The sequence below is a fragment of the Anser anser genome (assembly GCF_964211835.1).
Source record: "Anser anser genome assembly, chromosome: 1".
Classification (NCBI taxonomy): Eukaryota; Metazoa; Chordata; class Aves; order Anseriformes; family Anatidae; genus Anser; species Anser anser.
The window spans coordinates 45,569,603-45,585,590 of NC_139720.1; the positions used below are offsets into that span (position 1 = coordinate 45,569,603).

General features: G+C 37.3%; 1 protein-coding gene across 11 annotated transcripts in view; it reads right to left on the bottom strand.

Moving 5' to 3' along the window:
- CNOT4 (CCR4-NOT transcription complex subunit 4) overlaps nt 1–15,988 on the bottom strand; it is a 92,062-nt gene that overhangs the window by 23,513 nt on the left and 52,561 nt on the right. For 9 of the 11 annotated variants that reach the window (XM_083821215.1, XM_083821213.1, XM_083821210.1 and 6 more), the window contains 5 exons: nt 9,510–9,707; nt 6,758–6,844; nt 6,157–6,258; nt 4,792–4,917; nt 1,959–2,083 (listed from right to left, as the gene is read on the bottom strand). In XM_083821215.1, the coding sequence (XP_083677341.1) occupies nt 1,959–2,083; nt 4,792–4,917; nt 6,157–6,258; nt 6,758–6,844; nt 9,510–9,707 (638 nt within the window). Of the gene's footprint in view, nt 1–1,949; nt 2,084–4,791; nt 4,918–6,156; nt 6,259–6,757; nt 6,845–9,509; nt 9,708–15,988 lie in introns of all 11 variants that reach the window. The other 2 variants (XM_083821220.1, XM_083821217.1) reach the window with 1 other exon arrangement.

Here is a 15,988-nt window from a genome sequence, read left to right on the forward strand (position 1 = left end):
CTACCCTCAAATATCAGTTAGTATCGTAAGATTTGCTGTTCTCACATACCTACACTACAGGCAGACAGATGAAAACTGACTGATTTACAGATCTCATCCTTGCTTTGCACATATTTGAACTAGAGATGAGTTAATCAGATATTGAGCAATGAAGACATCCTGTTATCAGCTGTGACTCTCCCCCTTGCAAGAGGGAGCCAAGTAACGAGACTTTAAATCCATTAACAGATTTAAAATATACTTATGTCCACTGCAACATAAAGTCACTTCTATACTAAAGTTAATTTTGAAATGTCAGTTAAAAATCAGTTTTATAACCAAAATGAAAGGTAAAGCAACAATACAGGTTTTCTTTATTTTTTTACTTAAAAGTTCAAAGCTGTATGCACCTCAAGAAGACCAGCAGGTGCCTAACCAGTGTTTCTACTTCTAGCATAGTAGAGCCTTCATTTTGGTTCTTCCGGAAAGGAGACAGTAGAAAAAAGGAGGTTGATCTGTTTTAAACATGGACTCCAGTAGTTTTAAGAAAACACAGTCATTGTTACTATTAAGTGACACAGCAAAAGACGAACACCCATGTACACAAAGTTGCACTGAAGGATTTTAACATTTGCCTTCAGCAGCAAGAAAAAAGTTCTGCCAGTAGGAGCTTTCAAGTTAGATCACAATTGTGAAAAAGAATTTATGCAGCGCTGAAGAAATTCTATTCCCTACTACTGGATATTTGTAATTAAACGTCTACTATTTAGAACCCAGCTACTTCTCCGTTCCAAAGTGAAACGGATATTGCACCACAAATGATAGAATGACCACAGAGTTGTCAGAGCCGCTGACAAACTGCCAGACCTAATATCACATCAATGAATCAGGAAAAACGAGAACCTAACTGGGTAGGAAGGTGTGAAGGAGAAACATTCACCAGCTCACAAGCTATGTTTTGTACTGATGAGATGGGACTCAGAAACATTTCAAAATCCTAGCGGTAAGAAGAAATGCACGCTACAACCCACAAGATGGTGCCCAGCCATCAGCAAAGAACAGATTGTATTGTAATGATGACGCTGAGGTGATGAGAGAAATCAGCTCCAGGCTGACTACTTGTTGCCTTTAGAGGAACATGCCAATTTTTCCACAAGTGCTAAAACGTTAGCACCACAGACCGGCCAAGCTCCAATTCATAATTACTAATGAGATTACTATAGAAAAAAAGGAACTTACTATCAGTTTTTATGTATCTTAAATATAAGACCTGAGCAGGTAACTTACATGAGGACTGATAACCTTAGGCTTTCATTCAGGTTTGTATGATTGTACTCATATGGACAGAAATCTTTTCATAGCTTACTGAAAATAAACTACTTCAACGAAATATTATTATAACAAACAGTAGTGCTATCCACAATTAAAACAGTGAAAATAAACGATTTAAGTTTACTAGATGAAGGCAAGAAGTCTTTTATTCACATCTCATGAATTCTTAGTCAAAGAAAGCGATCATTTCAGTTTCCAAGGTCTTTACACCAAATACAAGAACTGCACTCCAAGTCATGATATGAAGGCACAATAAGAAACATGCAGCAAGGCAATAAGGTGTCTTATACTCAGTTGTGAGTAGACCGCATTCATCTCCATCCCAAAAAGTTAATGTCTGTTCTTTAATAATCATTACCATATGTACTTGTGCAAATACGAAATCAACGTTCTTCTTTAAGAATAAGAGTGATCCAAATGCAGAAAGCAGAATCTTTTTTTAAACCACGTTAAGACTCAGTATTAGAGCAAAGCAGTGTGAATACCTCTAACTTCACGGGAATAAACAATATTCGAGTTTTTCCCATAACACACACCAAAAAGAGCAGGCAACATAAGGGAAGTAATAGGAACAAGCACGTTTTCTGTGGAATAACTGAAAAGAAAGCATTGTCAGGTAGTCCAGCATCAGTACTTACGCATCGTACCTCTGCAGTGCTGTCACTTTGTTCTTGTTCTTGTCAACTGTACCCGTAGATAACTGAAGAAAGTTGGGGTTTAATTTGTATAATTCTTGCAGTAGTTTCTGTTCATATTCCTGGTGCTTACCCGCCTATAAGGAAAGAGAAACTCACAATAAATGGACGCTAACTTTATACATTTGTAAATAATCCCAAGTTAGTAACTGATCTGTACCACCTTAAGAGGTCAACTACTGACAAGCTCCTAACAAATTAACGCAGAGGCAAAAACTAGCATCTCCTACGTGTCTCATCTAAATTCCCAACTTCACCTTTACTAAAAACACAATGCACTTTTCAACGATTGCCAAGAAAGCAATATGAAATGGAAAAAAATGTAAGTAGTGTAACAAGGAACAAGAAAGGAAGATTCACATAAGTAGCCAGGGTCCCGTGCAAAACCAAATTGCTGACCAAGGTATGTAAGCCTATCACTTTTAACTGGCAGCCGCATCAGAGGACTGACAGACTGCCACTGTAACTGACTTCTACAAAAAGGGGTGTAGAAGAGATCCTGTGAACAACAGACTGCTGAGTTCAACCTCCATCCCTCATAAGATGACAAATTCCATCTTAAAAAAAGTAACGAAAAAAGACAGAAGTACATGGATAAACGGTCTGTTGACAATGAGTCTGATCATCATCTCTAAAGAGTAATCCTACTTCACTGGTACGGAGTTTCTTGATGGTGTCAATAAGCAACAATACAGAGAAACCATGAGATTTTCAAATAATCCTTTGCTAAGATTTCACACCAAAAGGTTATTTACAAAGGTGCCCTGGGATAAAGAAAAGGTTCTTATATGGTTCAAAGATAGAAATACAAAAAGAAACTGATAACTGGATGCAGAAGCAAGCAATGAGGACTGATGACTGGCATCAGTTTTATGCAATGTCATCAGTCAGCATGAGAAAGAAGTGAACAGCAAATTCTTTGCTGATGATACCAATCTCTTTTGGGCAGTAAACTACCGTGCTGGTAACGATGAACTCCAAAAGAAACCCACAGCCCCCAGCATACATGCAAAAAGATAGCAAAGAAGCTTCACCACAGAAACAGGTCAGGTAACACGCCTAGGGAAAGTTAACCTTTTAACACCTACACTATAAAAAGTTAACCTATCCTAACACCCTATTGACCTCTGAGCTGGCTGTTAGAACTGAGGGAAGAGATACTCAAGTCACTGCCAACATCTCTAAAACCCCTAGCTCGTTATGCACTGACAACCAAACCCAAAAATGTGCTGGGCATCATTACGAAGGGCACTTACAGGGATTATCATTGATGACTACTATATTAAGCTTTGCTGCCCCTGCATCATGAATATGACGTGTCTGGTCTCTGCATCCTAAAGGCGGCACAGGAGATACCAGAGAAGGACAACAGAAGTTACTACAGAAAGGGAGAAGCTGCTTTACAAAAGAAGTTTAAACACATTGCAGAAAATCTGCAATTTGGGTAGAAGGCTGAGAAAGGTAAAATCAAGTTCTACAATATCACAAAAGTAATGACTAACATAAATAAGGGGTTTGCTTTTAGCAAGTACTGCAATGCTACAGCTAGGGGACACTTGACAAAACTGACCAGTAATCAGTTTAACACAGGAAAAAGAAAGTGCTTTAGAAAACAGTGAAATTCTAGGACTTGCTGCCACAAAAGTTTGTGGACTTCATGGTACCAGTAGGTTCAAAATCATTTAACTAAATTAACGACTGACGACTAAGAAACTAAAAAGCCTATACATTTCTGAGGGTATGCTCCTGTCTATTAACATGTAAGTGGTGGTAGAAATACAGGGAAACAATCAGAAGTAGCCTGGTTTGCAAGGTCTCCTTGAATTTTACTTACTCTCATCATCTGAGACAAGATATAAACTGCAGGGACTACTCATCTAAACCAGCAGGATATTTTCTTTAATTTCAGAAAGAAATAGTTGAAATTCTCAGAAGTAACTGCTATTTTGTGAAAAAAATGCTTAGATACAGACATTCTTCTTTCCTACCTCAAATGAGACCAGCACATGAAATAAAATCTACTTGTACAACATTTGTGCTAGCACTGACAGTGTGGACCACCTCCTTCATGGTGAGACCACATGCAAAAACTAACACGGACGCATGGCTGGCATACTTAAGGTTGAGTTTAAAAGCTTTATCATACCTCATGTAGAGGGGCAAATTCTAAAGATTTCAGAATGCACCACTACTGAGGAACTAAAGCATTTACTTGCTTCCCTACTCCAGATAATTATTTTGCTGTTAAGATTGCCATAAAAAACTGTATCAGTATTTATGGGCTACTATAGTTACCTTCAGTATTATATTTTCAAATGTTTTCTATACCCTTCACAAGCTAAGATGTATCAGAATTCAGATAGCACGGTCGAGTCACAATACGATAGTTAAGCCATAACTGACCACATACACAAAACCTACCAGAAAGCCTAGATCTGCAACAACCTCTTTTATAGAGATCTAAAATAACATCACCTCACACTGGTATGAAGAAAAGGCAAGTAGTTAACTCAAGTTTACGTGAATTCTTGATTAAGAGTTCATGTTTTTGTCTCAGCAACGTTTAGAGGACTTCTAGCCTTTCAAGGCAATGCACAACTAAAAATTTAGCTAACCGCACAATTTCAATATCTAACTGGTGAAGCACCTAAGTACCTTTTGTAACTCAAAAATCAATTGTGCAATAACATTCTGCAGAAGACTACGTTATATAAATAAAGGACTAAATTGTACACAAGAAAATACATATATGCCTTATTTCATGCGTTTCCTAATTATTATTTACCTGCATCTCTTCTTTTGTGAAACTGGCTGCTTCGTCTCCCAGCTCATGTAGATACATACAGTCTGGTTTTGGACACTGCATATTTTTTAGAAAATAACTGCAGTATTTTGTTGTACCTAATGATGCCTGAAGAAAAGGAAAATATTCATTAGCTAAACTAAGCACCAAAAGGTAAGGATGCCATTTACAATAGAAGGAGAAAAATGCTATATTTACAAAAAATATAGCATCAAGATTTAGAGTTCTATCATAATGCATTTTTGATGCAGATGGACTAAAAAGTTCATCTGTAAGAAATCCATATGGTTAAGCATTAGATAATTAAAACGTATTTCTATTTTCACATAATCTAAGCAAACACCAAAATAAGAGCCTCAGTAAATATTTGGCTCCTTATGATTATGAATGCAAACAACAAATAAAGTAGCTATAAGTTTGTATTACATTCAACTGGTTAATATTCTTTAACAGGGTCAGGAAATGACTATTAACCAATTTTCTGTTGCCCATATAAGCATTTATATAGACACCAAGAAGAAAAAGATTATATTTCCCACAGAGGCTTTTTTTAAAAAAAATACTTAAAATCATATGACATCATAGCATTAATTTTAAGATGGCTGAGCACAGACCATCACATCCCATTGATTTTACATACATTATAGAACAAGCAAAGTACAAGTCTGGTAGGAGAAAAATAAACAAATCTAATCAATGCAAATTTAAAAACAAAAAAAAGGCAAGTAAAGACAGACAAGTGTAGATTTCATGACACAGCAAGCTTTAGGCTGTTATATAGTAAACCTAGGCTTGACTTCTGGGATATTCTTCCCTCCCAACACACCTCACCCCCTTTTGAATGGAAACAGAATGCTTGAGATAAAGGTAGGCTTACTACTACAAGAACATTTTGTAAACAGGACATTAACTTGATAGAAATTTTGAGGATGAGAAAGGAAAAGCTCAAACACTATCACAAAAACTACTGCAGAGATACACTCCTCTCTAATCTTACTTCATGCATTTGGACTACAGAAATGTTCTGTAGAAGAAAATAATCAGGTTTTCACAAAATCTTTTTAAGTTTTACAAAAAAAGCCACAGTGAGAAAGGGGAAGGGGTACATTGGTCTCAAACTTTTGCTCTGAACCTACCTGCCAACCCTCAAGCATCACATGCTGGAAGCTCACTAAAATTCCATGCTATGATTAATGGTAGGAAAGTAGATCCAAAAAAAATCAGTAGCCCGCTAAACTGGACATTTTTGTTCAGGAACGCAAGCACATCTATACAAATAAAAGTTTACGGTATGCACTGATATCAGTATCCTAGCACATATATATGAAAATGTAAAAGCATTACCACCTTGAGTGTTCTGCCGTCTACCACCACATTATTGACGCACTGTATGGCTCTGAGAGCATCTTCTGACCGGATGTAGGTTACATATGCACTGGCACTTGGACCCTAGAAAGAAAACATGCCATTTTTTTTTCCAGACAGACTTGAGCATTAAGTTGCTTTTATACTAGCTCACTTCAGAAATTGATACATTCAAGGCCAGATGTTTCTGAAAGTAGCCTAAAACAGTTCATGAGAATTTAGATTTGATGCATGAAGGAAAACAAATGCATCAAAATATCCCTTAAGGTTCAGAAAATAATTAATGGTGTTTTGTCCATGAAATGCAGAATAGTGAAAGAATGCCATGTTTCTGCTGCTTTGAAGATTCTCATCCTGTCTCCTGATTTTTAATCTTTCTACTTACTCTGCATCTTCCAATTGAACTTCAAAACTGTTTGGACAAGTGCCTCAGCTAGTACAGTAATTTTGCTTTTGCAATATTATGCATTTTCTTTTTACTACTTTAATCTACTGCTTAAACAAAAATAGTTCCCTGGATTCACAGGACAAATACGTATCTTCTCTGTAGGAATAGAAGTCACAAGAGCCGCTACAGTCTTACCTGTGAGCCTGCATATGATGTGCTGTTATTAATGACAACTTTATGTATTTTACCAAACTTCCCAAAATATTCTGGTCGTTTCAAAACCTACAAAAAGAAAAGGAAGAAAGTTAAAGATGTATATTGGAAAGTTAACTGCAATTCATACGGGACTGTACTTTGCCTGCGTACTTAATGAAACCCACATCTTTTCTACAAATGGGAAGACAAACGGATGCAGATTTCTTTTCCGGTGAGAAACACCGTTACTTGCAATACAAAGTGCATTGCCACTGCAGTAAAGAACTTAAATGAAGGATATACTATATTGTGTTTTATTTTTGTTATTTGAACTACCTAAACTCCGCTCTGGCAATATATATCCCATTCAACATGAAACATTCCTGCATGCACCTATTTTATAATTTGAGGAAAAATCCAGAATCACATGAATTCCAGTTTTAAAATGACCACCTTAAACTTGCATTCAGATATATTAACTGCCAGAATAAAAACAGCTGAATCCTGACTCACTTGCTCCACACCAAGAGAAGTAGAGTAAATTAATTAACTTGAGTCTAATCTTTCAAAAAAAACTTAAGGCTAAGTATAGGAAAAAATATGACACTTCATAGGGGGCAAGAAAAAAATGTTGCAGAAACAACACTACACTGAAATGTGACTGAATATCACACCAGAATGAAAAAAAAATCCTGTCCTGCCTTTCACTGCATCAGTTAAGTAATAACTATTTGGGGATCCTATGCAAAGCAGAAACATCTTCAGCATACTAAGTAACTTTGTTGAATAATGGTTACCTGTGTGCCAATGGAATTGGCAATATCTGAGAGGCTGCTACCAAAAGCCTTTCTTTTTCTTTCCCTGTGATGGGAAGAAGTGACTACTCAGACTGAGCCTATGTAAGCTGAGAGGAAGAAAGGACAATTTGTTTCCCCAACTACATCTTCAGATTTATATTACAATACAGTTAAACTGTACTGATCCAAGAACTTCACCTAACCACCTTGTCTCCCTTCTTCAGGGAGCATCAACATCTTCAAGATCAAGCAGTATTAATCATGTTGCAAAAGTCCTGTAGAAGTACAGGGCACACCGTACATTCAACTAGAAACTCTCACTGGTTTCTTCTGACTGTTCTTCAGCTGATTTACATTGCTCCTGAAAGGCCCAATGCCACCTTTGGGCACCATTCCAGAGGAGACTGGCAGTCCTAAGGAGAAGGATTTCTTCAAGTGTTTTACTGATTGCACACCTGATAACGTATGGCAGCATGGCCGTCACAATTTTCAAAAGTGTGTGCCAGAAGTGGATCCACCTGCACATTCCATTACAATCCACAGGCCTATTTTCAGAAACATTAAATAGCAGCCCGTCTCCCCTTCCAAATCATGTTTATTTGTACATGAGGATTTTTGCCTGCTTAAGTGGAAAACAAGTTGAAAATATTGAAGCCTTTTATTTTTTTTTTAATCTATCCCATCTCTCTCTTTCAGGCTAGGTTTCTCTGAAATCAAGCTATCTGGGTATTACATACAGTGTTCAGTAAATACCCATTATCCTTTGACATATCAGTGAAAATATTGACCACCACATAATATAATACAACCCTCCCACTTATTATGCAAATAAGCGTGGAACTACCTGAGGTTAAAAAAGAGTTGTGTATATTATTTCCTCTTACAAATCCACTCTCTGTTCAAAGAAACTTAATGCATTTTTTAATGATAAATTGCAAGCAACTGTCAACATCGGCCTGGCTTTGTGCTATTGCAGTTAACTTGCTGCTATATTCTTGTCAAAACTGTAGTGTTTGAGGTTGTATCAGTTTAACTGATTTTTCTCTTTGCTTCCTATCCTATTTCCTTTCACTAAAAACAGTGTTTTACATTTGTTCTTTTCCAGCCTACCAAAATGTGGCCCATTCTCAGCAAGTCCTCAGTAACAGTCACTTATATCTGAGGTTTCTCCAGACAGTTTAGTCCAATCAGGCAAATTTAACTTGGCACAACACTCTTGAAGACATCTATTTATCTTGTAGTACATTCCTTCCACATTCTAATTCAAGGTACTCTTACTCATTAGCACTAATTCCATTAGCTATCTGCAGCTGACTGATGATGGAAGCGAAGAAAGCATTATTAAAAATGCTGTTTTTTTATCCAGTTAAACAGTTTTCCCCAAATGAAAAACTTATTTTTGATGATACAGAGTAGTAAGCCTTTCCTCGGTCCTTCTCTTACTAATTTTTTCTTCAAGTGACATTACTCTTGTACTCCTTCCTAGGTATACTTCAGCTGTTGACTTTTTTCTTCTGTCCTTACAGATCTGTGCTACACATATATTTGCTCTTTATAATCTGAACTGGCTCCCATTTCAGTATAGACAGTGCATAGCACAGTTGCGTAGTTTAGAATAGGCAGTGCATGACACGGCTGCGTAGTGCCAGCAGACCTAGCACAGGAAAGTGAGTAACTAAAAGTGTTAAACTCGTTTTAAGCTCAACATCAAGCTCTTTAATGAATACAAAGAACAATTTCCGTAAAAATAAAGCATCCATACTCTCAAAAACAAAGACAATTATTTTGGAGTAGGAAGCTCAGTAGTTGCCTTAAGAAAAGCATCAGTATCACGGAAATTTTGAAAGCTGTTTTATTTAGTACCCACTACAGACAGACAAGGGTAGGCACAAGAATGTTCCAGCAGTTTCCTGACAGTAAGTTAAGAGCAAGATCTGCAAGTGTGAAGTGCTCACCTCTGGATCTGCTAGGCGTTGAGATAACCCTACCACGAAGACAAGGTTCTTCTGTACAACCCGTACACTGGCCAAGTGTTTGCGATTCTCTGATATCTTTTGTTTCCTCTCATTTTGTTTCTGTTTCTTTTCGTTTTTTATCCTTTGCAGCTCTTCCTGGGAGAGTGGTTTGTACACTGCTGGATCTTCTGGGTATGGCTAGATATAACAAATATAATTAAGAACAACACTTATAACAAACATTTGAAAATCATTAATCCAAACATTTTAACATATATTTCTCCTGTTACACCGTTCTAATTGTTATGGCCAGCCATAACATAAAAGTAGCACAGTGAGACCTTTAGAGAAAGGGAACATCTTGCAGATTTTCATGGAATTCTCCAATTTACGGTTATAATACTGACATAAGCAAGAACTGCATTCTAACTGAGCTGCCTATTCAGTCTAGTAACACCAGAAGCAGCTGCAACACGACAGCCAACACATCCTGTTAAGATTTCACTAACATGGCATAGTAAGTAGGGTGAAAGAGTGCCCTGCATATTTGCATTATATGTCTGATACTGATTTGAATACTTAAATGTATTAACAAACGTGAATACTAGGAGATAAGAAATCTAAACAAAATTGTGCTTTCAGTGACCGAGGTTTACAGTAACACCATTACGTGCCTCAGTCTTTACATGGTTAACTTCTCCTAGCAAAGAGAGGTTTCAGCACAGCTAACTGCGTACTGATTTAATAGTGTTCTTGCCATGCTTCTGTGTCAGTTTGAAGCTTGAGGTTGTCTTCCCTGCACAAAGGTGTATTTTAACCTCTAAATTATCTACAGATAACTCTACAGACACATCTACAGGTAACTCCTCAAACAGACAACTCTAGATTTTAATCTTAAAAGTAACTAACAGAAACAAAAATCTCCGTTGCACAGAAAGACTGCTTTATTTGTGCAGGTTACGTGCCTATTGGTATAAAGGCACTATTTTAGCCCCGTCTTGCAGACTACAGTGAAATGTTTTCTGTCCCACATTGCTTCTCAAAGCACTTCCATATTCCTTATCCATCTCATGTTTTTTTAGACTGAAAAGTTAACTTTCATATTTCACATACACAGCAATGCTAAGCACAGAAAAAGGTATATAAAAAAAACAGATTTTTCCTAAGCATTGAAGATGAATTAAAAACAAGAAGCATACAGGATATATGCACTAAAGTAAAGACTTGAGGTAAAGAACTTAAGCTCACCAATATGTTGAACCAAGTTCATTGCCTGTACTACCATAACAAAAGGTTTCAATGTCCAACAAAAATGTACTTAAGTTTCCTGACTGTCCTCTGTTAACAGTAGAATAACAAATTAAATGTCATACTAAACAACCTGAGAAAACCTACAGCAGATGAAAATGAGGGTTAGTTTAAAAGCATGTATTCCCCATACTTGTGTGATGCTACTGAAAGAGCCACTGAGTAGTTCTTAGACCTGATGGTCTGAGGACATCTCCAAACAAAACAAGATCCACTTTACAGTTTAAGAAGTTTAGTCCAGCATCATTACGCTATACTTGAGACATCTTCTGAAAATAGTGGTCAACTTCACCAGACTCTATCAAGCTTTAGCACCAAGTTCCTTGGAATCTGCTTTTAGTATCACAAAGCAATTTAAACTTGTAAGATACCTAGTGTTAGCCAAAGGTACACACTTAAGACCTTGGCATGAAAGCACACTAAGGACTCAAGTTACCCTTTCAGAACAAGTTAAGACCATACTGTTCCTCAGAAAGTTATGTCATGCACAAGTAACACTCAATACTTCATACAGATTTCACTTAATGAACATTTAACAATAATTTGAAGAACAAGGATCCACATTAGTGAGGTCATTTGAGATGAGCTATAGCTGATGATTATCTTGAGCTTCAACACATGTATACAACTCTGTCTCTGAAGACCTTCTTAATTCCACATTGCTTGACAAAGAGAGCTAATTCAGTTATGATGGTCAAGCTGAGCTCAGGTAAGAATGGGAAGAAAATACCAGTACAAGGTGTATATATAGCTCCAAAAATAAAATAGCTTGCCCTACACCAAGCAATGTGGTATGATCCCTACAAACCAGCCTTTCACAGACTGAATTTCTTCTCCAGATTTCATCCTATGCAAGGCAAGGCATTCAAGTGTGTTGCTCTCTGGTACTATGAAAGAAATGAAAAATTCATGGTCTTCAGGAGGTTCAGTAAGGCCCCTGAAGACCCGAGAAAACTACAGCAAGCAGTGCCAAAGTTGATCAGCTTCTTTCTTGCCAAGAATAACTACATTAAAAGTATATTACCAAATGAGAAGCATGTTCCTCCTCTGTACAGCAATTTGCTACTAGAAGTCCTGAACAGAAGTCTGCAATCACGCTGGATAACTCAAGCATAAGCCTGAGCAGAATATTTACTTGTCCATAGTAAAGACACTGCTTCCTATTTGTACAGAAGAGCATGAGAACTACCAGGAGGCACTGAACAGCAGTAACTTCAAGAATCAGGGAACAAAAACAACATCTCAGCAGGTAGTACAAGACCACCTGACTGAGGATTTTAATCATTTATTTGCCACCATGGATAACACTACTTGTTTTAGCAACAGAGTAATCAAAAGTTCTCACTAGATACTGTAGTGCTGTATTATACAGAAAATGTTTCATATGTATGCTTATCACTTCCATGACATATTTAATGCTTCTAAGGAATATGGGTAGTTGGGCATCATGACTTTCAGGACCTGTAAATGAATCTATGCACCTCTGAGTCCCAAGACTGAATCAGAACCCAGTTCTAAGATGTGATAAAAGACACTCCTATCTATACATAACATGTAGCATGATGAGAGATAAGTGATATTGTACATGTAAGGAGGGAAGCAAATATGCATAGAATGATCTTCTCAAATGCTGTTGGTGCTAAGAAAATTTAAGTCTTAAAAATCCCATTCAAAATAAGGACAGGAAAAATCCTGTTTTAAATAAGGACAAAGCCATTCTACAAACAGAATAGGTCAATAAATGACTTCATCCTCAGAGTGACTGCTTCCCACAAGTTCATGTACTCAGGTGACAGTTCAACTATGGACAGAACATAAGCATCAAAGGATAGCGGAAAGTGACTGTGAAAGCCAAGCAAGGTGGATTGACTATCCATGCATCTCGAAGTATCATTTCATCTGCTGTTTACTCTGTCCAACCCTACAAAACAAGACCACCACAGGTCTTGCAACAGCAGAAGTGGCCATGCCATTAGGCATGACTTTCCTTTTAAAAAAAAGGACACACCTTGGCCAAGCATGAATCTAATTCTGTTTTGCATGGTATAAGACAAGAGGTTAGCTGTTCCCAATGGCCAAGAAGCATAAGATGATACTTGTTTACTCTACTGTGACTGATTCCTTAGCTGGTAGAGGACTTGAGATCCAAGCAAAGTAGCTACATCAAATGTTATCAGCATTTATATATCTTCAGATACAAGACACTAAGATATGTCAACATCACAGATTCGCTGTCTAAATTTAGCTGACACCCTCCACTTCAGTTATACAAATCCTCTTCAGCAAAACCCATGGAAGCCACCTGAACAAGATCTGCCAACACAGCAAGTGACCGGGCTTTGTTTACACTAACTGTGAGTTGCTGGTAGTCCTACAAGTTCAAATATGTCTTCTGTAGTCTCATGTCTTTTATCAGAGATGGCCCTTGATGAATTCTTAGTCTTCCTGACTAAGCTTGTCTTGTAATTTAAGTTTTCTTTTCTTTCAGACTTTTTCCCCACATTTTCCCAATTGTTGAGAGCTGAGCTGGGATTTATCAAGCACTTTGCTTTTGTCATTCCCAGATGGGGTCACATTCCTTCCACACAATGGATGTACCAACATTTCCCAGTTGTTTCCTTGCTACCAAATAGGTTCTGAAATGAGAAATACAGAGAAAGTCAATAAGGTTTATGCATAGCATACAGTATACTTATTACAATAAAAATTAGCAATTTCTAAATACAAATTGTTGCACTAAACTATTCAGTTATGGCATTAAAAGCACAGAAGGAAACAACTGACATTTGACGACTGTGCTCCTACAGACAGGAGTAGGAGAAAGACATGAACATGCTTAAAACATTTTAGTTTCTTGGTCATACGTTCACTACTTAATCTCCAATACAATGTGGTAGGAGGAAAAAGGCTTACTAAGTCAAGGAAATGGAGAAAAATGACAAAGCCATGCTACGAGAACAGCAGAATATCAAAGTATACTATTTGGTGAAGGGCAGAGCAATTAAGTTTTAAGTGAAGGAGTTACGCATTTTTTGTTAGTGTTTGGGTTTTCTTTTGAAGCCATCCCATTTGGGAGATTTAAAAATGTTAACAACTGACATTAAGGTCTGAGTGCTATGCTCTATTAAAGCCATATAGGTGACTAAAATAATAGACATTATTCATACAAAAATAGTACCTAGGCCACTGAATATTTTAAAGAAAAAAATCACCACAAAAAAAATCCCTGGCTTTACAGCTGAAACCAGTGAGTCTGCTGACCTGTAAACCTGCTTTTGGCTGCAGAAATCTCTTTTGAGAACAGCATATTTTCATTTTAATTTGACTAGTTAGTGACTATTTCACCCACAGTTAAGAAACCAATTGACTGGAAAGAACAGGAACACTTGCTTAGCATCCTACAATTGACTAGACCTACAATTCTGAAGGGGATCAGTAACTTGAGAACAGGTCGGTTCTGTTTAAGGAACCACCTTTTGTCTTTAATGAAATTAGCAAAACCAATTTGTGAGTATTTCAAAAGCCACAAAGCTTACAATGCCTTTAATATGTTCAGACTTACAAATACTAGTTACCATCCAACATTCAACTTCGAGTCACTCTACCCCCTCACTTTCACAATGCAAAGCAAATGTGTGTCTACTACTATTACTAACAGGAGAAAATTCAGGACATGCTAACCCAACTGACTGCAGTCAAGTGAACATATTCTGCACATGCATATGTTGAGCTATATATCAGTTCAAGTACGTAGAAATACTTTCTCCTTGGTAGAGAACAATGCAAGATATCTTTTCAGTTAGAAGCAAGTTAGAGATGCTCAGGAAAATAGCAGTACATACACAAGGCACAATCAAATGTACAGCACAGACAGCACTCAAGAGTATAGCTATTATTTTATTATGGACTTGTTTCAAAAATCTTCCCCGAATCTTTTGGCCAAAATCCCCAGATAAGAAATTTCATTGCTCCTCTTCATCGACAAGCAACCAAACCATTGGAGAACTTTAATTGCACTCACCAACCTTGGCACCAAGAGCAGTTTTCTATTAAGTAATTGCGCATGACATACGCATATGCTTTAATATGAGGCCTTGCTTTCATATACGTATATTCACGTTCCATTTTGCAGTAAGAATCCTGCACTAGCATGTGCATTATAAACAAGACGTGCCTGTTGAGAGCATAGTACCTACTATAAACTTTCCTACAATAAACATATTTGCAAGAATTTATTGCTTTGCTATTTTCTGCACTTCAGCACATTAAGTGATCACAGCTGATGCACACCATCGTTGACATGAATTAGAATGCTACTTAGATCTTTTCCCCAGAAACCTTACTACACACAGACAGGAAGTATTTTAAACACGCTGCACTCAAAATCACATACCTGGTTCAGAAGACACACCACACTTCAAAAGGTGGTTTCTTCAGACTTCTTCGATGCTGCCAGCAATTGGGTAGCTCAAAATGGTTTATTCCAAGGATCTTAGTGGGGTCTTGGTACCACAATATCTTTGTGCCACAAAAAGGAGTTTACTCCTCAGCCTCCTCTACGCAGACCTTCTACAATCCAGTGAAATAGCAGCAACTCTACTTAAGAGCATCTTGCAATCCACAAATGAAGAAAGTATCAAGAATATAATCCTCGTCTACTGTGAAAGAAGTCTCCTTGCTCTCCTGGAATAGTTGGTGTGCTTCCTTGTGAAGGCAGTACTCATTGCAGCTTTTCTCCCAGAACTGTTTTTCTGATCAAATTGTATCCAACTCCACAAAATATTTGCATATCCAATCACATGCCAAATTATTCCACAAGGTAGTTCAGCTGTGGCTGTATCCTTATGTCAAAGAATCCACAGATACCCAGAAGAAGTGAATACCATGCTGATTCTGTGATTTTTCCAATATATTCCACAAACTTCCAATAACAAATGATCAGAGATGACTGAAACAGTTGTTGGCAAAGAGTAGCATAATAAATCCAGGTACATGAAGCAACTTGCACAAAGAAATTCCAGAAATCTCATGTTTGTACCAGCAGAGTAGATATTTGCTTGTACTATAAGAACTACTATAACAGCATGTGTCATCTACAGCAGGTGTCATATGTGGAGCCCAATTTGGCGATGACAGGTAGATCCTCCTTGTAGATTATACAGCTCAAATAC